The sequence below is a fragment of the Centroberyx affinis genome, unplaced genomic scaffold (assembly GCF_046629955.1).
Source record: "Centroberyx affinis isolate AG114_WGS23_722 - 3 ecotype Tasmania unplaced genomic scaffold, CSIRO-AGI_Caff_v1 ptg003481l_1, whole genome shotgun sequence".
In the NCBI taxonomy this organism is placed as follows: Eukaryota; Metazoa; Chordata; class Actinopteri; order Beryciformes; family Berycidae; genus Centroberyx; species Centroberyx affinis.
In genome coordinates this window covers 105262-130318 of record NW_027281440.1, presented here as the reverse complement: position 1 = coordinate 130318, position 25057 = coordinate 105262, and the positions used below count along the sequence as shown (strand labels likewise).

At 41.3% G+C, this 25057-nt stretch overlaps 1 protein-coding gene across 1 annotated transcript in view; it reads left to right on the top strand.

The window, feature by feature from the left end:
* The window catches only part of stk32a (serine/threonine kinase 32A), a gene marked incomplete at its 5' end in the record, with an annotated part of 40794 nt that overhangs the window by 4935 nt on the left and 10802 nt on the right, over nucleotides 1-25057 (top strand). Inside the window, 6 exons of the mRNA XM_071539657.1 lie at nucleotides 739-776; nucleotides 6811-6900; nucleotides 10581-10684; nucleotides 14344-14460; nucleotides 16082-16207; nucleotides 18827-18955. Of these exons, the coding sequence (XP_071395758.1) occupies nucleotides 739-776; nucleotides 6811-6900; nucleotides 10581-10684; nucleotides 14344-14460; nucleotides 16082-16207; nucleotides 18827-18955 (604 nt within the window). The remainder of the gene's footprint in view (nucleotides 1-738; nucleotides 777-6810; nucleotides 6901-10580; nucleotides 10685-14343; nucleotides 14461-16081; nucleotides 16208-18826; nucleotides 18956-25057) is intronic.

Here is a 25057-nt window from a genome sequence, read left to right as displayed (position 1 = left end):
CTGTCAGTGTGTGTTAGGAACTCATGATCGTCTGTTTTTCATCCCCTGCCTCTCTGTTGTTGTTTTTGTTGCTGGTGTTTTTCCAGTTTCTTTCTTGATGAAACAGATTTAAGTTGCATCTGACAGCAGCTCTGCCTCAGCACAGCCTCAGGACCGGAGCGTGACCACACATGACATTTAGATTTCAATATAGATTTGTGTCAATCTATTTCAGTTTATTGTTTTCATACAACGATGTGACATGCTGTTATTTTACCTTGTTTTTCATTATTTTTTCATTTCCTCTTGTCTGTGGAGAATGGCTGCCTGACTGTTATTGTAATGATGTCTCTGTACTTGAAAGAACAATCGCACCACACCTGGCCCATTTGCAAATCATTCTTGGTGTTTGCTGTGACTCACTTGGATTACCAAATGGTTGGAGTTAACCAGATATATATATATATATAGTTTAAAGTAAAAGCAAAGCAAAGTCTACTAAACTGACACTTAAATATTTTACTGTTATTATCTAAACTCTCTGGCACAGATTGTATTTTCCTACAAGGCAAATCCCACAAATCCCAGTTCTCCTGCTGGTTCTCCAAACAACGGATTTGAATTTTAAATATTTGGATGTTAATTACATGCAAATACTATTTGATCTGAGTATTACACATGCACGTACGTGCACACCAGCACACACACACACAGCCAGTTAAAATAATGCCACTGTTTTGTTTGTGTTTCCCTCTCCAGAGACATCAAACCTGACAACATACTACTGGATGAACATGGTAAGATCACTTTTATTGCTTTATACAGGGTAGGGGTCAACTCATTATGCCTTGACAGACACTTAAATCCATTCTATAAAGAAATTACGGAGAGTGACGAATCAATTATTAGCATGTTGATTGAGTGACTTGGAAGTAATAATGTGAACATATAGATTATATGGTACGGTGTTGCTAATCTGAGTTGGGATCAATTCACTTCCAATTCAAATCAGGAAGTGACTTTGAAACCTTGAGCTTCTTCTTCTTCATATTTAATGACATTTGACTCAATGATTTAGCCTTGAGTCTTAACAAATTTGTCGCAAAATTTGATGATTTGTCACAATTTTGTGACAAATTTCGAAGCGTGAACATATTTTAACGACATTGACCTGACTCATCGGTTCACCTGACGTGACTTAGTCTGCCAAACCAGAGACTTGCTCTTTCTGACTTGGGATTTAACCAAGACTGACACGGTCCCACCATGGGTTCATTTTTGGCACAGATCAGAACAGTTGCAGTGCTGTGAGACAGGTTTAATGGTTGTTGCCTAGATAGGCCTTGCGGCATAAAGAGGGAAAATACCTCACACCTTGACTTATTCCAACAACTGCAGCTTAGACAAGCCTCTTCAGCTGCACTGCACCGATTTATTTATTTATTTATTTTTTTTGGTGTCTGAGTCTGGGGGAAGGAGTGTGACATTTACACAAAGTTTTTGCTTAACCGTGGAATGAAATAACATGGAGTGATGTGACAGTGAGAAGTGTGGAGGACAGAGTGAATGGCAGTGATATTCATCATGCCTCTTCTTTGCTGTGAGGGGAAAATCCTGCTCTGAATGATTGATTAAGTCTCATCATAAGCTGTAGTGTCAGTTTCAGTCACACATACGGACAGAGAGAGAGAGAGAGAGAGAGAGAGAGAGAGAGAGAGAGAGAGAGAGAGAGAGAGAGAGAGAGAGAGAGAGAGAAAAAACAGTGTCTGCTTTTGTGTGTGTGTGTGTGTGTGTGTGCAGAGTCAGCGAGGGAGAAGGAAACAAAGGCAAAACAAGCAGAAATAAAGAGAGACTGTATAATCTTTCATCAATATGCTAATCAAGGGGAATATTAAAGCACTTGATGTTATGATCCATCCTATACAAACACACACTCATAAGTAGAGAGACATCACGGTACAGAACACACACACACTCACTGTCTCTGTGTCTGTCTCATGCATGCACACACTGTCTTTCCACCTCCCTCTCTCTTCCTGCGACACTAGCAACAACACACACACACACACACACACACACACACACACACACACACACTTCCCCAGGCCTCAGAGGGCACTGGACAGCTGGTCAGGGGAGCTGAGGGTTTTATGGGATGACAGGCATTCTGTCGCAACAAACTGGAGACAAAAAGAAAGAAAGAGAGAGAGAGGGAGAGGGAGAAAGCGGGGGGGGGCTTACAGTAACATTTTGGGGGAAGAAAGAGATTGATCAAAGGAGATAGAAGAAAGAGAGAGAAAGAAACAGACAGAGACAAGAGAGAGAAAGAGAGGCAGCCTGACTCAGCCTCATTTCAAAAGGACAGCAGATATTCACCTGGATTTGCTCTCTCTCTCTCTCTCTCTCTCTCTGTCTCTCTCTCCATCTATTTCTGTTTGTTTCCTTCTATTTCTCTCTCTCTCCTTCCATTACCTGCTGCACTGCAACTTTGTGCATCTGTATCTTTTGTGTGTGTGTGTGTGTGTGTGTGTGTGTGTCGTTGCGTGTTAGCCATCTCCTTTCAAACTCGATAAAAACAGTCTCTTACCCTAATGCATAACACACACACACACACACACTGAACCCGTTCTCCCCTCGCACTCTCCCCTCACTCAGTGTTTTTCTGTGCAGACCTGTAGTTTACCTCTCTGCTGAAACCTGAAACAGCACCAGGGATCAGAAGGGGCAGCGGTCTGTTTTCTGTTTTCTGTTTTCCGTTTCACTCTGTACCGATTTGCAAGATGGAATTCACCTCTTTCTCCATGCGTTCCACTGGGAGCTGCTTTATACGGAGGAAAAACAATTTACTCATGCTCGTGTGATGTAGCATTGTTAAACAGGCTGGTGGGACCAGCTCAGGGAGGGCCGCTGTCTGGGTTACCCTCTATGCACACACACACACACACACACACACATATACATTCTTAGGTGTTTGGGATATTGTGAGAGAGTCCGCAGTGGGTCTTCTCCTCTCCCAAACAAACATAAAGATGCACTTGTGCGTAAACGTGGCACGTGAACTCCCAGGCACCCAAGGGACTCTGAAGGAGAAGGAGACAGAAATTTGATTTTCAGCGTCATAGGCTTAGACAATTCTTATTATAAACTCATATAGATGATATACACTTGGCAGACTAATATGGTATTGATGCATTATATAGTTTTTTTAATATGAGGCATTACAATTTCTAAATCAAATCAGTCGTGTTTATGCATGGTGGTCAATAAATGCAGTTTTTTATTTTTATTTTATATCAAGCGTTTGAAACCACAATCTGTAATTTAGTATGACTGTTGAAACACTGTGGCCCCACTACTGTCTTTTATTTATGTATTGATTTGATTGAAAACTTGTTTTAATTTCTTTGTAGAAGGACTGACAGTTGTTGACAGTTGTTGACAGGTAATTGTATCTGTTTTTAATGCTTGTAACCATTGAAGTAAAACAGACCTCCAGTATATTCTGAGTCATGATGAGTAATGAAAGTTGCATAAAGCTTAAACTTCAAAAATCTCGATGAGGACACCTAAAATATAGTTTATGGGCAAAAAATGCACATTTGGGTCATTACTATGCTAATGTATTTTTTGACAGTAGTGGACAGCAAAGTGAGATTGAAAGTAGACGAGATATGCAGCAGCACAACATAAGCTGAGGATCAAACCTGGACAGTCGCAGAGGTAATCCCTCAACACCAGGAACCCATCTGAACCACTGTTTAGCCAGCACATGCATTTCCACACTTACGCAGGCAAGAAATGATGTGAGTGGGGATGAAAGAAGATGAAAATCTCCATGTTTGCACAGATTATTAAATGCATCCATCCCACTTGCTGACAACAGTTTTTAGAGGAAGTGTTAAGAAAGGCTACATGAATTTAAGGGAATGGCATCACTCTCAGCAAAGAGAATATCTTTAAATAATGTATTCTTTTATTAAAAGAAATTCAAAGTTGAAATGTATTCTCTTTACCGGGTGCAGACACAACACGATGAGAGTGAGCAAAGTGGCCATCTCACAAATTGAGCAATTGCTACCTGGCCTGCCTCCACCTTGTTAAAACTGAACAAATCACCAGGAGTGGAGTGTGTCCTGTGCAGGCTTGTTCCAGTCACTGACAGGGGGGTTATTTCATCATGTCAAATGCTCCACTGAAGTTAAGCAGCTGGCAGGGATATTAAATATATAAAAGCCTCTCTCCCCCTTTTGTTAGTTTGCACAGGAGAGGACAGAGGAGAGAGGCAAACGACCTGAAAAAGTGGAACATGCTCCTGAAAAGCCTACTTTTTACTTTAGAGGTGTTTGTTGTTGTATTTGTATTTTGGGGCTTTTGCAATGTGCTGGTCAGGGAATCCAGATATTATAATGTTAGAGGCTTTTGGAAGCATCTTAGCCCTCAAGATACTTCTTCTCTAGAAACTTCCAGGATGACTGTCTTTAATGCATGAAGCATTTCTGCCTCATTACATGGTATGCAGTAGAGAGACAGGGAAAAAAAAACAAGGATAGAGAGAGAGATTAGATGACATAAAGCAAAGGTCAATTGCTGTGTTGAGACCCACAGTGTCATGTGCACTTGGTATGCACTTAAGCCCATTTAGCCGCCTCAAGCCTGCTAATTGCATGCAGCACTTCCAATACGATAGTGACTGAGTCAGCAAACCCAGCGAGCGTTTCATGGATGGCGATGTGCAGGAGGCAGCCAAGATCAACGTCAACCCAAATGAGCACAAAATTTTCACAATATGATATCATGGCACAGTAAAAAAATTCATATTAAAATAGGTTTGAAACACTTGCTGGGTATGCTGACTGAGACAATATCCTGTTGGAAGCTCTGCATAAAATCGGCAGTCTTGCGCAGCAAAATCGTCAGTGTGAATTTAACTCTGGGAGTGTAAAAAGAACAACAATATGCCAGAGTTTACACCAGGCCACACCCATCAGAGTTAATTTACGTAACACTTTTAGAGAGAACATCTGCTCTATGAGTGGACAAACAATTCTCCTCCTATCGCTTGTCATGTCCAAATAATTGTCACTGAAAAAATCTACATTTTTAACATTGGAAAATTGGTTATGTGTTTTTAACTGATATCAAAACGATATGTAAGTAGCAGCTACGGACATAGCTGCTTTCCTTTTGGCTTTGTATTTACACAGGTGTAAACATTGTTGGTGAAGCCTGTTGTATTACTGTAACATCTGTTCAACATCAAAATGTTTTCTGGCTACTTTTCAAAGCCGTACGACCCGGCAGCCCAACAATTTGATGATGGCTGCCTGTTCCTGCCTGCTGGCTACTGTCTAACTCTGCTGTCCTGAATCTGTCTGCAGCAGAAGTATGGGGCGGCATATCATTAAATATGAAAATGTGAAAGTCACTCGGCTCTTACTTAAGCTCCACTTTAAATCTGAACTGAGCTGTCAGTCCTGCTGGACCTTTGTCTGAGGATTCAGAGTGTTTTAACAATGGTCGTCTTATATGAATAAACTAGTGCCACTCCATCTTGTCCTCTAGACACATCACTGCACAGCTGCACTCACACACACAGCTAGCTTTCAAATTCTGAAGGATGTAGAGGGAGTGAAGAAGTGAGAGTGGAAAGTGGAGGAAAAGAGGTGGGGAGTTTAGGGGGGAAAAGATATATATATATATATATATAAAAGTAAGCTAAAACCTGAATAATGGGAATAGGATGAAGGAAGAGATGGAGGGCTAAAGGAAGGGAGATAAAGAGAATTAAAGAGAGAGAGAGGGAGAAAATGGAGAGATATTGAAGAGAGAGAAGGACTAAGGAGGGGAAAGGTAGTGCAGAGAGATAGAGAAGGGAAAAAGGGAGAGGGATAAAAAGAGAAAAGGGGGGGATGGTAGAATTTTTTACATGGACACATTTGTTCTGGCAGGTTTCTTATCTTTAAGGCCCAGTGTCTTTGTGTAAACAAACACTCTTGGACTGGCCAGCTCCTGCCTGCTTTATATTCACACACCGTTATCTGTGTGTGTGTGTGTGTGTGTGTGTGTGTGTGTGTGTGTGTGTTCCAGATATCTTTGTGGCCATGCGTTTTTTTTATTTGTACAGTATGTGTGTCCAGGTGTACGCACATGCATATAGGGGATGTGTGTGTGTGTGTGTGTGTGTGTGTGTGTGTGTGTGTGTGTGTGTGTGTGTGTGTGTGGTTTTATGTGTGTAGGGGTACTAGGGACAGCCATTCAACCGAACAATTGCTCTGCGGCAAAAATTCTCTCTCTTCCTTGCTCTCTCACTCAATCTTACACACACACACACACACGTGCGCGCGCACACACACACACATTCAGCTCATTAGTGTGCGCTCAGTGTGCATAGCAAAGACTTGGGCCATCCTGCAGCAAGGTGAGAAACAGGTCAACGGTTCGACTTTGGAAAGCACTGGGGTTGCCAGTCCCACTGAAACACTCCGCAAAATCCCCCCAGTCTGTCACAATATCTAGATCATTTTATCAATGAGGCCTCAGTTCATGTAGATGTGATACTTTTGTTTTTCATTTTTACATAATCTGACTATTATATTTAATACGAATTAATCACCAAAACATATTAGTGCCTGAACTTAAAGTGGGAAGCACACTGTGAAGAATAATTCTGTTGTCTGCTGGGGCAACCGCGTAGGAAAATAGCCTGAGGTCAGTTTGGACTGATGGCCTGCAGCAGCTCAGTTATAATAGAGTTCAGACAAGAAATTCCCGATAAAAAACATGCTCTGTGTCACCCTGAGGTAACACAATCTCTCTGTTCTTGTTCTCCAGGACACGTCCATCTAACAGACTTCAACATCGCAGCCATCGTAAAAGACGACCTGAGAGCCACTTCTATCGCTGGGACCAAGCCTTACATGGGTAAGTAACTGAATGTTCGATTAATGCTACAGTCGGCGACTTTGCACATTCGCGACTCCTAATGGCAATGAGAGGAAACTGTTAGAAAAAATCTGAGCTTCAATACCCAGAAATCCTGTAACGTGAGATCAGTAAACTGCACACAGCACACCGATGTTTACCACACTGCAAACACTGAGTTATTTTATTTTGTATCCAGACTTGTCAAACTTATTGTAGGATTTGTTTTTTGTGAAATCATCTTACTGCATTGGCAGATCATTTTACCGTATTCAACAAATTTGACTTTTTTTTCAGGATAATGTAACTTGTTTCAGGACATTTACTTGGGAAAAGTGAAATTGTCTTGGAGAAAGTTTCTTGTTTAAACATTTATTTCATTGTTTTATGATGATTTCTTGAAAGAAGTAATTTAGGCATGTATGAAGTGAAATGTATTGAAACCAGCAAGATTATCTGTCAGTGCAGTGATAGTTTGACTAAAAATATCATGAAATAAGCTTGATAGTGCTGTAAACAAGTTAAAAAATCAGCAGACAGCTTTTCATTTTTTGCAGTGCAACCCAGCTGGTCTGTGATCACTTTATACCAAAGGATACCAAAGTGATGGGAGAGGTTAAAGATCTTACATTAGTGGGTCCAGCTTTCTCTAGCCCTTTCATGCATGGTGTCCACTACAGTGGACAGATATTTGGAAGCCATTTTGAACCATTTAAGTTGTAGTACCATGTCCCAACCACCAGGAGGTGGACCCCCAAAGCGTTTACAATTCCATTTGATTATTATCTTTGGCTCTCTTTGTCATTTTGAGATATTGCATCATAAATTCAAAATGGCGGCGGGGAGAGGAGATGCACCTCAGAAGTACCTCAGGAATATCTGTTAAATCCTTTTATTTTCAGAAAACCAGACAGGTAAAAAAATATATATATAATATTTTTCAACTAAATAAGATGTTAGAAATACTTTTAGCCAGAATTTAATAATATTTTTCTTGTACATTTTTTTCTGTGACTGAAAATACATCTGTCCACTCCAGTGGACGTATCTGTCCACTGGAGTGGACACCATGCATCAGCGGTATAAAAAGTGATTCAGTGGAACTCAAAATAGGTCCGAAAAAATGTGTATTCATGTTTGTATTCAACTTATGTGTATTCATACCATTTGCTCTTGGTAAATGTTTTAAAAACATATGTTTTTTCGGACCTATACTGAGTTCCATTGAATCACTTTTCATACCATTGATGCATGGTGTCCACTGCAGTGGACAGATACCTAACTCCTTCAAAATAAAATATACTGAAAAAAAAGTTATTGGCATGATTTTTCACCTTCACAAAAGTAAAAACAAACATAAAAAAAAATATCACTTTGTGATTTAATAATTCATGCATGAAAGGGCTAGACAGAGCGCTCACTCACTGCTGTTTAGGAGACAGTTTGTGTTTTGTTTTTAAAATGAGATTTGTAGAATTTGAGAAGTATCCAAACACAATCCCATCCAATTCTGTCTCTTTTTCAAACAAAAAGTGTCTTTGTGTGTGTATTATTTAGGCTTATTTGTTTGCTTTTGATGTGTCAGGCTGTTCGATGTTGATGCGTCAGTCCCAAAGTTGATAGTGGTGTTAGCATTTCAGAGAAAGAAATTATACTCCCTTTGAATTGCAACGTTATCCTTCTCAGCAGAGCTGCAGTCATCTCTCCCATGACTCTGACTCATAAGTTCGGTAGTATCAGATCGATGGGGATCCAGCCCCCGAGAGATCAGATAGGAGCTAACAGGATTTCAGGAGGATATGAGTGACGAGGCCACGTGTGTGTGTGTGTGTGTGTGTGTGTGTGTGCATCTCTACATGCAGATAAAGAAATAATATGTGTCCATGATGGAGAATAATCTTGCAACCATGTGTGACTAGATTTCAGGCAAATACTCTGTAGTGAAATAGATAATTTATGGTTACTCTGAAAAAAAAACTCTCTCTCTCTCTTAGAGGCTTCAGTAGTTAATCTCTCCTTTTCCTCCTCAGCAAGGTAGCAGAGCAAACCTGCCATGAAAGAGGAGTGTGTGTGTATGTGTGTGTGTCTTTGTGTGTGTTCTCAGAGACAGAGAAGGGCAACTGATGAGTGATGGAAATTCATCTTGACCATTAGAAACTAGATTAAGGCCGAACCCTCTTTTCCCTAGAATAGATTATTCATGATAATTCATTTCCACGGGGAAAAAAAATTCTTTCTAATTCAAAGTTTTTCATAGCTCATTTCTCCCCGAAAAAGGCAATCCTTTATTACGAAGGCATTCAGAGTCTACACAGACAGGTTATTTATTATTACTTAGCGTAATAAAAGCTGGATTGATTGCATTTAAAGAGTCATTCTTATTTCTACTTAAGACCCAAGAGGGTTTTAATGCAGGATAAATGGGGAGTGAACCTCTATAAAGGCTTCTGCTGTAAGCGCCTGTAATGTAAACATCAGTCTCCACCATAATGTGTGTGTTTACTTGACTCTACCTTTCACTACTTACTACTGCTAGTAAAGAAAAGACTTTTACTGACACTTAGACATCTTTCCCTTCCCAAGCATTCATAAAAATGTACTTACTGTGCACCTAAATGTATATACTGTAGATATTAGGGTTAGAAATGAATGGGGGCTCCAGGCAAAATGTAAAGTTCATAAAATGCCAGAGAAATTAAAAATGGGGGGGGCACAAAAAGCCCCTGATAATTAGTGTTTCACTCTGTTCATACCTTTACACTGAGTTGTCAAATAATCATGTGTGAATGCGAAGACGTTTCCCTTGTGGGACACCATAGGTGATTTGTAGAAGCGTTCCTGGATTCTATCCAGTGTGTTCTGGGCGAGAAAAATTGAGCGTTCAGAAAACAACCGAGCATGCAGCCTGAAGCAGTAGAAAGTGTTGGCTCCACACAGCCAGCAGTAGAAGAAAAATCTAACCTAACACCAACTACTGCATCAACAAAAAGTAAAGCAACCGATATCTTAAAAAAAACTCAACAATCGAGGGATGGAAGAGTGGAAAACGGCACCATCCTCTTCTGTAAGGCCTGCAGCCAGTTTCCAGCAGTGAGAAAGAAGTTAAAACAAATCTTAGTGATACAAATTGAATGTTTATTTGCTAATATGCAATGCAAATGTATTATATCATAGACAGACAACAGAGTATCTTTAATGGTGACCTCATGCTGCACTCGTAGCTGTAAATATAAATTTCAACCAATTAAACCATCGCAGATTTTTGAACAATCCCGCCTCTCCGCCCCTCCCACAAAATTAAAGTGCCTTCCTCTCCCTAACTGGTTTTCCAATGGTTTAGACTTTTGAATGATCCCTTACTGCATTATGTCCCACCCCAACATCCTGTTTCAGCAGCAAATATATCAAATCAAGGAAGTAAAGATGCCATTTCATGGGGCCTTTAATAAAATTGCCCCTGAAAATAACCAAAAAGTCCCTAAAAATGAGATCAAGGGGACACCAAATACCCTCTCCAACTAAATTTCTAACCCTGGGAAAAATACCAGTGTGTGTATCAAGTATCAATCGGCATAAATCCTTTTAATTTTGTGCTATGACTCATTTTGTGAGAGTAAGCGTCACTTTTTTTCCAAGTGGTCGATGATGATGTCTCATTTTTATTTCCCCGTCTCTCTCAGCTCCGGAGCTTTTCCAGCCGTTCGAGGGCTCGCATCCCGGCTACTCCTTCTCTGTCGACTGGTGGTCGCTGGGCATCACAGCCTACGAGCTGCTCAGAGGACAGGTACCTCATACACACACACACACACACACACACACACACACACACACACACACACACACACACACACGGCATCTTCGTGACCACATCTCACCTCACTTCAGCGTGGCCTGGCACACTTCAGTGCAGTGAATAATACATATGACACCTACAACATTGTCCTAAAATAGCACTGTCAGTAGGAAAGGAGACACAAGTCCGCAGTCTCCAGTCTTCACTCGCCTTCGCAAGTCAACAGGAGGGGAAAAAAAACACAAGAAAAACCCCCACTATATTTCAATTTTAAATCCAAGCTGACCTTATTGGGGAAGATGTTTTAAATGTTTAGTCATGGTGGAAGACGCATAGCTGCGGGAGAATTAGAAATACAATTACAGCTATTTTTAGAGCCATGTAATTGGAATTGAAATTTCTCCTTGCTGGGCCCCATCTGCCCATCTGTAGGAATTAAATTCTAATGTCATGGATATAAACACCCTAAGGTAAATCGGTCACAGGACATAATGTTTTCACTCCGTCACTTTACTATATCAGACCGTGTCTCAGATCCGCTCCTTCTGGGATGAGACTTCTGGCTCGAGCTGCAGAATTTCCTCTCAGATTTCAGGATGATGAATATCTCAGCGACAGTAACCTCCTAACTGCACTGACGGGGACGTGGAACACCTGAAAGTGATCCGGAGATATCATGTGATGTCTTCCTCAACTCCTTTTTTCCTCTTTTCAGACACCTCAAAGCGCTCTCTGAAATACCGTGAGATCATATTTTTCCCCTCAAAACTTCCTTCTACCCCTTCTGAAATACGTTTAGTCCTCTTCCTGACCTCAAAACTGAGTCTTACAACCTCCAAAATACCTTTAGTCCTCCCGCTTACCTCAAAGCTTCTCTCAAAGAGTCTTATTGCCAAAGTACTTTTTACCCTTTACTCACCCAGGAAAGGATTGCTAAGCACACAGTTACACACATTCACACCCGGCTATTACCCACTCCAATTAGAGTGACATAGACTTTAGCCCCTTTCCTCTCCCTCTCTCTCTTCCTTCATGACTTTCTCTCATACTTCTTTTAGAAAGCCACTTTTTAGAAGCTCCTCTGTAATTCCATGTCATCCACGTAAGCCCTCTACCAGACTTATTTCATCCCCCTCTCTCTGCCGTCCTGCACAGCACTCTCACCTTCTACCCAGACAATTCATTTTCACTTCATCCCTCTGTCACCTTGTGGCTTTCTTATACACTTTTCTCAGACAGACACCTCTCAGCTCGGTCTCAGGGTGTCCCGGGGGAATATGGAACTGGCCTGTTGGATGTTGGCGGAGAATTATTTGGCTGTCGGAAAATACTGCATCGGAGAGCTAGTGCAAGGATGCCTATAGGGTTCGACGGATATGGGTTTTTGAAGGTTGATACTGATACCGATTTTTGTATTGAACCTGCCGATAGCTAATATTTTGTGCTAATCTTTAAATTTTTCCATTTTCACATGAAAACATAACCAGATTTTTATTCTTGTCAGGGTGGAAAAGTCTCTGAAACAGCATTTAGACCATGGGACACTGAAAAATCTCCATTGAAACCCATGCAAATTCTTTTAGACGTAGCCTCTCTTTAAGGCAGGGTGACACACCATACCTATTCATTGACAGGTGAAACTACTTTTAAAAATTTTGAATAAAATGTGCAGAGAAAATAAAACTTGCAGATGTAAAACCTGTAAACATTGCAGGTTTTACAGTACAACTTTTAACATAGCTGTGGTCAGAGGGGAACTTCCATCATATCAGAGGTGGATGACTTGACTGGCCGATATCTCATATTTAACAAAAAGTCAGTATTACCCTGCAATAAATGTACCAGGGATGTGATTTTTCTTTTTCTCGTTGTTGCGACAGACAACTCCCACTCATTTCCAATAGCAGATTACTGTTTGTCCTTGTCCTGTTTTTTCTTCATACTTCTTTGTGTTACCGATCACATCCCTGATGTACAGACTGAGACTCCCTTGTTTGGTACCTATCGCTCCTCTCTCAGCCTTTACTTCATCTTATCTCTGCCTTAAGCCCTGGAGCCTCCTCTCACCTCTGTCTCGACCACCTCTTCCACCTCTTCCACCTCTCTCTCCATTTAGCCCCTTCACACCCCTCTCCCACCAGCCACGATGCCCTGCTGGGCCTGACCACCGGTGGCAGATAAAGGTCTGAGCAGCTCGGCATCACTCCGAAACCGCACATCAATCACTGTCACTTCACTTGTCCTCCTCCCGTATCCCTTTCGCTAAATGGAGGAAATCTCTCCATCCCCAGAGAGGGGAAAAGAGACACTTACTTTTCAAAAAACATATTGCAATACTTGACTCATTTTGGGCATCTCATTGGCTATCTGGATGGGAACTTACTGAATTGTGGAATACCATTTCTAACATGCAAAAAGACAAGAGATGAAGGTTGTTTGGGCCCCCTGGTGACTGAGGTTCAAGTCTGTCCCAGGACATTTGTTGCATGTCATCCCCCCTTCTCTCTGTCCCATCTTGAACTGTCTCTCCTCGCTGTGAAACAGAAATGGCATAAAAATTATTAATCAGAGAGAATATTTGCACGTTTTATGCCTCTGCTCCCCTTTACATTCATTTGGAAGCCAACCAGAGAGAGAGAGAGAGACAGAGAGAGAGAGAGAGAGAGAGAGAGAGAGAGAGAGAGAGAGAGAGAGAGAGCAAATTCAGGTGAATATCTGCTGTCCTTTTGAAATTAGGCTGAGTCAGGCTGCCTCTCTTTCTCTCTCTTGTCTCTGTCTGTTTCTTTCTCTCTCTTTCTTCTATCTCCTTTGATCAATCTCCCCCAAAATGTTACTGTAAGCCCCCCCCTTTCTCACTCTCTCTCCCCTCTCTCTTTCTTTTTGTCTCCAGTTTGTTGCGACAGAATGCCTGTCATCCCATAAAACCCTCAGCTCCCCTGACCAGCTGTCCAGTGCCCTCTGAGGCCTGGGGAAGTGTGTGTGTGTGTGTGTGTGTGTGTGTGTGTGTGTGTGTGTGTGTGTGTGTGTGTACTGTATGTGTGTGTGTGTGTGAGAGAGAGAGAGAGACAGAGAGAGAGAGAGAGAGAGAGAGAGAGAGAGAGAGAGAGAGAGAGAGAGAGAGAGAGAGAGAGAGAGAGAGAGAGAGAGAGAGAGAGAGAGAGAGAGAGAGAGAGAGACTATACACCTCCAAACAGCCTGGTCTGTCTGTCTCTCTTGTCGCTGTGGCATTCTGCATGCCAAGTGAGACAAGTGAGTCTCTCTCTCCAAGAGGCAGAGAGACCACCAGGCCGAGAACGACTGGTGTGAAGAGCTCTAAACACAGACTTCCACTTGTCTTCTGACCTGTAGGAAGCCCTCTCACACTGAAAGTCACAGAGTTAAAGGTGTGTTTGGAAAATATTCCCTCATTCTCCGTTTCCTCTATCATTTGTACCTATCAGTGCAGAAAATGGGTTCACAGGAGGTGAGCAAGAAGAGAAGAGGAGGAGGGAGAGAGAGAGGAGAGAGGGCCGACCGAGGAACAACTTCAAGACACATGCTCTATCAAATAAATTCCTCCGCTCTAGTGCATGACTATGAATACAAGTTTTCTTTAATATACTGTCTCTCCTCTCCTCTCCTCTCCTCTGCTCTCCTCTCCTCTATTCCAGAGACCATATGTGATGAGGTCTAGCACCCCAGCTAATGAGATCCTTCAGACCTTCCACAAGGTCCATCCCAGCTATCCTGCAGCCTGGTCTTTGGAAATCAAGTCTCTTCTCAGAAAGGTAAGGCAGTGGCACAGGCATAATGCACAGTGTGGTGGCATTTACCAATGCATAGGATCAGATGTAACTGTCCCTTGTGATATTTTGGGTGAGCGGCAGTGCAGAAACCTTTTTTGTGAGTGGGTGAGAGTGGTAAGTCATCTCCTATTGCAGATTCTCCATTGAATTAGGTCCACAACACCTCCAGAATGTACTGTAGCAGTCAGTTCACTGAATTAGTTAACGCTGCACTATAGGCAACTTTGCACGTTGGCGGCTCCAAGGTAACTGTGTGAAAAATGTTAAACTTCCATACCCAGAAATCATGTAAGGTGGCGTCAGTAAACTGCACACATCACGCTCATGTTAACCAACCCAGCCGGTTTGGGATCACTTACCAAAATAGCAAAAGGGACGAGAGAAGCAAAATACCTAATGTTGATGAGTCCAGCTTTCTCTGGACAGCTTGCTCACTCGCTGCTGTTTAGGAGACAGTTGCTTTGTTTGCTCTTAAGTTTTGGTTTGTCACTTCCACCTGACACCAGAATTTTGGGCAACCATTTGGGCAAATAGGGTGAATCTAGTCTCAAGTAGGGGAGATGGGCCACTCTTCTCTATTGCAGCCCCACTTTCTGATTTAGGCTGATTAGACGGGTGTATTTTTACATAAACGTCTTGCCCAGTGCGGCTTTAATTAGAATCAGAATTAAGTACGATAAATGTTCAGGAATTCATCAGGAATTTGTAATATTGCAGATGCAAATGCAGAGACACATTGACAATTTGCAGTTTCACATACTGACACCCATCAACAGGACCTCACATACAGTATAGTCCCAATGGACAGGAAAGGGCATAATTTATGAAAGGTAGACTATTCATATCACTCTCTAGTTCCCTTTAAAATAAAATGTACATTTTACTTACATTAAATCTAATTGGTGATTCTTATCTGTTTGTCAATGGACTGTTTATAAGGTTAATTAAGAGAATCACTGTTTGTCAATTCTTCTTATTGCGGATACAAGCCACTTGTAAAGCTAACTGATCCACTGTGAGTGTAGCGTTTGGGTTTTGTCTTGGCAGAGATCCACTGCAGTCAAACTGTTGCATTGCTTCGTGCTCTCAGACTCCTCTAACCTCATTGGCATTCCAGTCGCCGCGTGTGTGAATGAGTGTGTGTGTGTGTGAGAGAGAGGGGAGAGAGAGAGAGAGAGAGAGAGAGAGAGAGAGAGAGAGAGAGAGAGAGAGAGAGAGAGAGAGAGAGAGAGAGAGAGAGAGAGAGAGAGAGAGAGTAAGAGCTCCCCTCATCCTTTACTCCTCTCAACTCTTCCATTTCACCTCACCACATTTATCCTGTATCCTTCTCTCCTCACCCTCGTCTTCTCCCTCCTCCTTATCTTCCCTCCTCTCCCTCCTCTCCTTCCTCTCCTGCTCTTTCCTTTCCTCCTCCTCCTCCCAACCCTCCTCCTCCTCCACCCCTTCTTTCCTCTCCTCATCCTCAAAAAAACGTCCCGCTGATTCTTCTCCTCCGGGCAAAATATGTACTCGTGTCCCTGGGGGTTTCTGCCATGATAAAACTTTTCAGCCGTCCCTCCCCACGGACAATCGCTCTTACTCAGATCCTTTCTGTTTCCCTCAGCTGCTGTTTATAGATGTCCAGAAGCGCATTTCCTGTCTAGCAGAGCTCCAGGATCTGGACTACATGTCAGACGTCAACTGGGACGCTGTGCTCAGCAAACAGCTTCCTCCAGGCTTTATTCCCAATGTGAGTATCACAAATGTAGATACCTTAGAACTAATAAGCATTGCCTCAGCATTCTCCCTGACAAAATTAGAATAGAATAGAATAGAGCTGCTCCCTCTCTCTTTTTTCAGGATTTTGAGTTTGTTTTGGACATACAATCAATATCAGAAATAGTATTAACTTAAGCATAAACTAAGCATTACCCCAGCATATACACTCTTCACCAGAGATGATTTTTCAGGGTTTTCTTTTTAGGATTTAGGTTTGTATTTTTGTACATACAACTCCAATTTAACTCTCTTTCCCTGGAATTCGGTAGAAAATAATAAACTAAACACTATCCAGTTATTTTCTTAAAAAATGACTGTAAGAAAACATGCAAGTAGTACAAGGAATACATGATGCGTATGTCATTGGATGGATGCTTCAATCCAAAGTGCCTTTCAGTATTGTGATAACATATTTTTCTCTTTTTAAACAATTCAACTAAACTTTTCCCATACAGTATTCCCCCTAAAGAGAAAAAAACATACAGAGAATAGAATAGAATAGAATAGAATAGCCAGACCTACCCACTCCTCATCTTATTATCTTTCCCAGTCAGGCTGTAGAGACTGCCCCCTGCTGGGCTGAGTGTGTAGACACCCAGACACACAGGTGCAGACTGAGACACAGCTGTGCACGTCTGTTAGATACATGCATGCACACACACACACACACACACACACAGGAGTAAGCACAGAGCAAGCCGTCATATCTCTACCTGCAGCTCTACAGGTGGCCTCTGGATCATTTCGACAAGCAGTTGGGTGGAGATTATGCTTACAAGTAACAATATCATTAGCTAGGCAAAGTCAAGCTGTTTGGTTGGCTCTCTCTCTCTCTCTGTCTCTCTCTCTATCTCTCTCTCTCTCTCTCTCTCTCTATATATATATATATATATATATATGCGCTGGGTCCTTCTCTTAGTGCCAAGTAGATACAGAAGCTGCACTGGTGTACAATCCCTAATTTCAAAGATAACAGCTGGTAACTACACAGGAGGAGAGAACACACAGGGACTCAATGAGATCAGGAGTCCACATCCTACCTCAAAGTTAACCTGACTCCTTTCAGACATGTACAACTGTTTACACCATCACTGGACTGGTTTAGTGAATGAATAAACTTTATTTATATAGCACCTTTCATGCACACAATGCAACTCAAAGTGCTTTACAATTCAGCAGAAAGTAAAAAAAAAAAAAAAAAAAAACCCACATATTATACACAATGTAAAACAATTTCACTGGAAAGAAAGAGAAGACACATACAGGTAGAGTGGCGATAGATCACTCATAATATTTGCCATTGGTCCAGTTTGGTGAACCATACAAGTACAGTTATCATAAATTTAAAAAAAAATAATACAATGACAAAAGCTGTCATTGGTGTGATTTAATAAAACTGAATCTGCATGTCCTTTCAAATTATTATAAATACTGATGCTGCCAGTTTGTTAAAATATACAGGTACAAAAATGATAGATATGCTCATATAATATATGACAACCCAGTCATTTGACTGGGTTGTCATATATTATATGAGTTATATAAGTTATATGAGATATGCTCATATAATATATGACAGCCCAGTCATTTGCCTGGGTTGTCATATATTATATGAGCATATCTATCATCTATATAGGATGATAGATATCATGCTCTCAAACTATGTTGCTATATTGTAACAAGCAGTACAATAAAACGTCCTGTATTGTTTTAGTCAAGTAGTCGAGGTGATGATAGTACCACAAGAGAATATATAGAGAGTAATGCCTGTTGCAGGTTAACACCACAGACCCCCATATAAGTGAATAGATGGCTGTAAACTACTTTATCTAATTCCTGTAAGAGTCTGCAGTGACTGCAGAGCAGCGGGTATTCCCAGCGGCTCGGCTGGCATGGCAGAGGAAAAACACAGAGGATCGATGGGGAATTGACAGTCTCTCTCTATCTAATTATACGCTTATCCTCTTCCTCTAGTCCCTCAGCCAGACACACAGACCGTTAATGTTTGAGGACGAAGGGAGAAGTCAGGCCTGACGTTTTGTTTCTTAACTTTTCCGTGAACGTTTTGCCATGTCTTTAATGGTTTTGCTGTTTGACCCTTGATCTTTTCTTTGGAAATAAAATGTAAATGTTCCATATTGTATTGTATCGTATTGTATCATATCATATCAAGTTCAAGTTGCCCTGAACAATGAAATTCTTAGTTTGTTATCCTCTCTAATGCCAAAGAACAAAAAAAAATGTAGACAGGTACAACTAGTATGAATGTAACACTAAAATAAATAAAATACTAAAATGTAGTGCTAAAAAGCAGTCAATAGAAAAATATATAGCAGCAAACACTCCTGGTTATATCATATCGTATTGTATAGCATCAAATCACATCACATCGTATCATGCAGTGCAAAAACACCACAGCAATGACCAATTGTCACAAGAGATGTTGCTAAAAATCTTGCAGATTACCGCTTTAAAGTCTAGAGTGGACATTCACACTGTGGCATGTCGTTAAGGTTTTGCACATTCATTTGTACAGTAGACACCATCTTTGACCCTGTGTGTGTGTGTTTGTGTGTGTGTGTGTTTATAGAGACGGAGGCTAAACTGTGACCCTACATTTGAGCTGGAGGAGATGATCCTGGAGTCCAAACCGCTACACAAGAAGAAGAAGAGACTCGCCAGGAAGACCAGAGACCAGGGATCTGACGGGTCCCCGCAGGTAAGACTGTCGCCCAGAATCAAAACACAGACGAACAGCTCTTCAGTCAACTGTAAAGGGATGTGAAGAGTTTGTCCCCAAATGAGACACCTACGATTTGAATAGTGGTACTTTTCAAAAGATAGTAGGTAACTTCATCATCCAGATTTTAGAGATACTGAGCGATGATCCTCAGATGATTTTTGTTTCCTATTTCCGGAAAGGAACTCCTTATACAGTAGTGAAATGTAAGTTTGAATATAAATTTGAAGTCAATTTTCGGTTGGTTTCTCCTGTCCTCAATGGATCACACATCCCATTGTTAGGTGCATCCCCCCTCTCATTGCTCATCATTACTCATTAAAGAAAGTTGGCCGGCAGTTGAATTTGGCCCAGTTACAGGTGATAAGTTGCTCCTTAGTTTGTGTCTTAAATGTGCTTGGAGCGCTATTAAGAATGTAGGGGACACATTTTAGGGCTCGGTCCACCCTCACCGTCATCAGAATAAATGGCTGTTGTGCCTGCTGTGTGCATCAGGGAAAAGAAGGTGAAGAATGCAATCACTCGGCCTGGTTCTCGTTTGTTTTTTTTTTTTGTTTTAGTGTTTCAGTCTTTCACTCCATCCACATAAATCAGCCGTTGTCCTCTGGGTGTTTACAGGCAACAGAGAGGAAAACACTGAAAGGTTAATTTGATCCCCCGGTTAAGTAAGACGGGGGAAGAACACACACACACACACACACACACTGTGATAACGAAAGCAGTTAGATAGGACAGCATCAGTGGTGATTTCATTAAAGGTCTTATAGCGTAGCAGTGGGCATTAATCAGCGCTGTCCTTCTGCTGTATCAAGGCTAACTGTGGCCCGAGCAGCCTCCAAATGTCACTGTCAATCATTTGCATTTACTTGCAAAACCCATTCAAAACCTTGGAGGAAATCTTGACAACAAGAGTGTGGCAATGAGCGGCTAGTTAAAGAGTCCTGATGCAATGGCTTTCTCTGTGGTACAAAACAGATAGAAAGATAGATGCTCAAAAGTTCAATTTTCTTGTTAAAATTCACTTTGAATGTCTCCAAAAAGGGAAAACTTCAATGTCTAAGTCCACCATTTGCCCTCTGGGTCTATGGGGCCCAGTGCTGCGTCTAGCACACACAGACCAATTTTCCATTTGATGTGTATTTTAACAACAAAATCAGCTTTTGTCCTATTTTTCCACAGCAGTCTATAAATGCTATAAATGCAAATGAATGACAGCGAATCGTAAGGCCATTCAGGTTAACCTAGACCATTTTAAAAAAAGGAAATGGTAATAATTCATCTACTAGTCATGATTCCAAAAAGTGGACTCACATTCACTAACAAAATATATAACATATGTCATATGGTGTCCTACAGTACGTTAATTACAGTACATACCTTTTTAGTAAGGTTAGCCCCAGTGGGAACCAAACCCGTAACAGAGTAGTATCAGTGTCATGCTCGGTCCATTGACCTATACAGGAATAAACAAGAGCCTATCAGAATTGCCCTCCATTCTTCCTCATACCCTTCCTCCTCTTCCCATTGATATTGTCCCTTGCTCTCCCATCATCCCTCCTCCTCCATCCACTTTCTCTCGTTCCACCTCAAGTCATTACACCCTCCGTTCCATCTTCTCTGTTCATCTGCAAGTTAATAATTGGATGAATGGGTCCACATGGAAAATCCCTTTCATTTTCACAACTCAGTGCTGGAAGATATACCACTCCATTATTCACACTTCCTCCCTCCCTCCCCACTCCTCCTCCTCCTAACTCTCCTCTCCTCTCCTCTCTGCCCTAACTTAGAACTGAAGGCATTCTGATTGGATTTTTAATATGCTGCACTTTATTAACAATGCCTTTGTCAGGCAGTATTTAAAAACAAAGCTAGTCATATTGTTCACTACAGGTCCAAGTCCCAGTATAGTGATGAGTGTCACCACCTGTCCCAAGTCGATATGTCTTCTCCACTAACATGCATAAATAATAGTTGCAGCTGCTGTTGATGGCTCCTCCAGTGCAGCCTGGAGACAATTTTCATCACTGCCTCTGTGTTCCTGCAGCCTGTTTCTGCCTCTTTGGAGGCATTTTGGGTGTGCAAGTTTAAAGCATGTAGTCAGCTCTGCCTATCAGAAGCAATGTAATTACAAAACAATCAACTGAATTGGTCCAAGTAGGCATCTAAGGATTGAATCCTTAAATTATTTCAGGCAACGAAAGCTAAAACCCCATCTAGGATCAAACCAAGGTGATTAACTCACTAATTTGTCTGCTTACCTGCATTAGTGTGTGTGTTTGTTCTGGCCACTATACTGCAGCATTGCTTCGCACCATTGAAAACTTGGCTTCAAACACACACACACACCCTCTCTGGTGTATGCCATTACAAAGTAAATAAGCTGTTGTTTTTAAGTTTGGGCTTTCTCCAAATCTTTGGTACATTAGAACAGTTTATGGGACTCTTTTCTAATAGAAGTGAAGCGATGTGTGTGGTCTGGAGCGCAGACCTCGCCAGCTTGCAGTAATAAGTCGGAGCTGGCCCAAAGTGTGCCATGTTTTATGGGAGCTGACAGCTGCTTGTGCAGACCTGCCTGTGAGTGCATCAGTGATATCTCACTGTATAGCCAGACAACATCTGTCATCCATTGGCCCATTCAGACAAAGAGAAAGTCTCCTAATGAAGTAATGATAGCCGCCTCCCAGGGAAACATTTTTTACAATTATGGAGACAGATGAGCTTACAGGGAGCGGTCAAAATAAGGGAAACAAACATTCAGTGAGATGCTTTTGTACTGGTGTGGCCTGCATTTCCTAAATTGAATTGCCTCATTCATCCTTGTGAGATTTAGGGAAATTGTAATTCATGCAGGGCTGTAGTCGAGTCCAAGTCAATTCCAAGACCAGGTCAATTTGAGTTCGAATCAAGGCCAGGTCAAGACCGAGACCAGAGCAAATCAAGTCATATTCAAGACTGAGACCAAAATAAGCAATAAACAGTGTACATGTCTTTCCAATTAAGTGTTTCCTTAAGGCGTTTAAGGATGAACAGAGATGTAGATCTATCCGCAAAACTGCTTTGTACTGTACATAAACAAGGTGGACTAGGTGGAGAGAAAAAGTTATCTTTGAAATTTTTTAGGGAAGAAGTTGAGTCAATATCCAATAGTGGCGGAGACCAAGACAAGTCCAACTCAAAATGGCCACAAGACGAAGTCCAAAACATCAGATCAAGACCGGACTCAAGTGCTACAACACTAAATTCATGGCAATATTTTGTAGCACTGTTCACTGAACCAGAGCGACAGAGTAGAACTCAACATTAAACAGTTTTATTTGCTCTTTTAGGGAGCAACACCACTTTACAAGGAGCTACAAAGTAAAACAAAGTTATGCATGGTAGGTCTGTTCTGCTTCACTGTGGGGTATACAGTATGTACAGTAGGAGAGGATTAATAGGGTTCAGATGTTGCTTGTTGTCTCCCCGCCACCTCCTGACCAATGCCCCATGAAGTCCCATGATGCATTTCTTTCTCAAGTGGAGCAGTGTCTTCCCAATGTTGGTCCTCCAGTGGTTTCAGGAGTATGAGAACAATGTTGACCATGTGCCAAGGCCTTCGTAATGACCAGATAGCATCCAATTTAATTATTTATGGGAATCTGCTATGGCGCCAGAGACTGTGTTTTCCCCTGCTATTAAAAAGATGGAGGACACATATGATCAGTGAAATGTTTGGGGTTTGGTGGCCATTTGTGGGACGGGGTGTTTGTCAAAAATAGCCAAGCATGAAAAATGTCACATAGTGAGGAAGACAGCAACTATGTTTTCTTAAACAGTAAAGTGAGTATCATGTATTTAAAAGAAAGATTGTGGTGCAGCCCATTCTTGGAAGTTGCTGTCTTCCTCACAATGTGGGATTTTTCATGCAGATCAGTTAAATTTATTAGTAGTGATTAGTAATAGTAGTGGTTAGCATTTGCTAAGCTTTTTTAAAGAGAAGAAAAAACAGAACATTACAGAAAAGTCTCCAAAAGTAACAGACTGGGCTGATTTTTATCTCCTGTTTGTTTATATAGAGCATTGCCATTTTAGTACATTAACATCATCAAACAGAGTCTGGGCCATTTATCTTCTTCTTTTGAACCATATGCCAAAAGCCTTTTGAAGCTGAACAAACAGGTTTGTTCAGTTGGGAAATCCAGCTTTTATCAGTTGAGATTTATTTCCAAAATCAGAGCCTTTCTGTCCTTTACTGACTTGGAGAGAGTCATTCACTGCTGGCATCTATGTCCCATCGTCTGTAGCTTGTCCAGAACTCTGTGGCTAGACTCTTATGTAGATCCAAATAAAAAGGACCATATTACTCCTGTTCTGGCATCTTTACATTGGCTCCCGCTACAGACTTCAAAATCCTTGTGTTTGTTTTTAAAGCTTTGCATGGTGCTCCCGAGTATATCTCTGATCTTTTGTCCTTGTGCAATACTGCCAGGTCCCTCAGGTCCTCTAATCAGGGGCTTCTGGCGGTTCTGAGGTCCCGGTAAAGACTGACGGGGTGACGGGGCTTTTGCCGTGGCTGCACCGAGACTTTAGAACAGCCTCCCCCAAACCATCTGATCAGACGAAATTTTTAAAACTCGTCTTAAAACATGTTCTTTTATGCTCTGGTTGTGTGTGAAGGACTCTCCATAGTCAGGATGCAAGTGCAGGAAACCTTTAATGACAACAGATTTAGGCGTAGTACAAAGTTTGGATTAGAAAATTGAGGTCTAGCAGTGACACAAGAGAAGCTAGTGCAATGCTACCCAAGGAGAAACTGAAACAAAGGGGAAATATAAAAGGGGGTCAATCAGTCCTTGATGATGAGAAACAGGTGTGGGTGATTAGTAGACCGGTGCTGATGGCTTGTAGAAGGAGGCAGTGGAGAGGGGCTCTTATTTCCCACTTATAACCACACTCTTATTCCCCTTACGTTTTAACTTTGCTCCTCCTTTTCCCCTAGTTTTGTAACCCCGCTATTTGGAAAGCACGTTAGTACACACTGGTATTGTGTTTTCAAAGCCCTGTAAAAAGTTGGCTTTACTTGACTCTGGCCAATGTGTAGGTGGAGCAGAGAGTCTGAATGTTAACGGCACTGAATGATATCCAGCTAACCAGCTAAACTTACTAGCAAGCAAGCTGCCTTTCCAAAACAGTGACAATAAGTCTTTGTCAGACCACAAAGACCACAGACTTTTGGGAGAAATTATTAACTCAAACATATAGATGAAAATATTGACCCTTTTCGCCAGGCCTTCAAAATGATTTGTTTCATCTGCTATCTGGTATTTATTTCAACTCAGTTCATATATTCCCCCAATCGATACCTTAAATTTTCTGCCCCGTACCTTTCTGGAAGGGGAGTTGAAAATAGGCTGCCTGCAACTGTCAGTTTGTGTTTTTGTATGGGCCATGCTTTACCGGCTTTACCATATTTACAAAGCACCTGTGGGGCCACTGGTGGAGGATGCATATACAAGAGAGAGAGACTAAGAGAGAGAGAGAGAGAGAGAGAGAGATAGGGGGGAGAGAGACAGAGTGATAGGGGGAGGGAGAGAGAATATGGGCAGAAATATGTGTCACTAGAAACTGAAATTGAATTATTTATATTTGAATTTGAATTGCTCAACTTGAATAATTGCATTAAAAATTTTAATTTGAATCACATAATTTGAATTTGTATTGTTTAAGTTGAATAATTGCATTGAAAAACTGAATCTGAATAGCATAATTTGAAATTGAATTTATTAGTTTGAAACTGAATTCCAATAAACTTGAAACTGAATGTAATATTATGAAATTGAATTAATTTGCTCTGAAACTGTATTCAGTTCTCAAAATTCAAATTCAGTTCTCGTAATTCAAATTCAGTTCTTGCAATTCAATTTCAGTTTACTGAGACACACATCCTGGTCGTTGAGGAAGAGCAATCAAGTGAAGATTCACAGAACTCCTTTTCATGTTTTTGGCCCGAAAATTCCAGATTCCTTCATTTCATATTTTCAATGTATCTTCACATGCTAGAAGGCTAATTTAAATTAAAAAAAAATTTTAATTGTAAACATT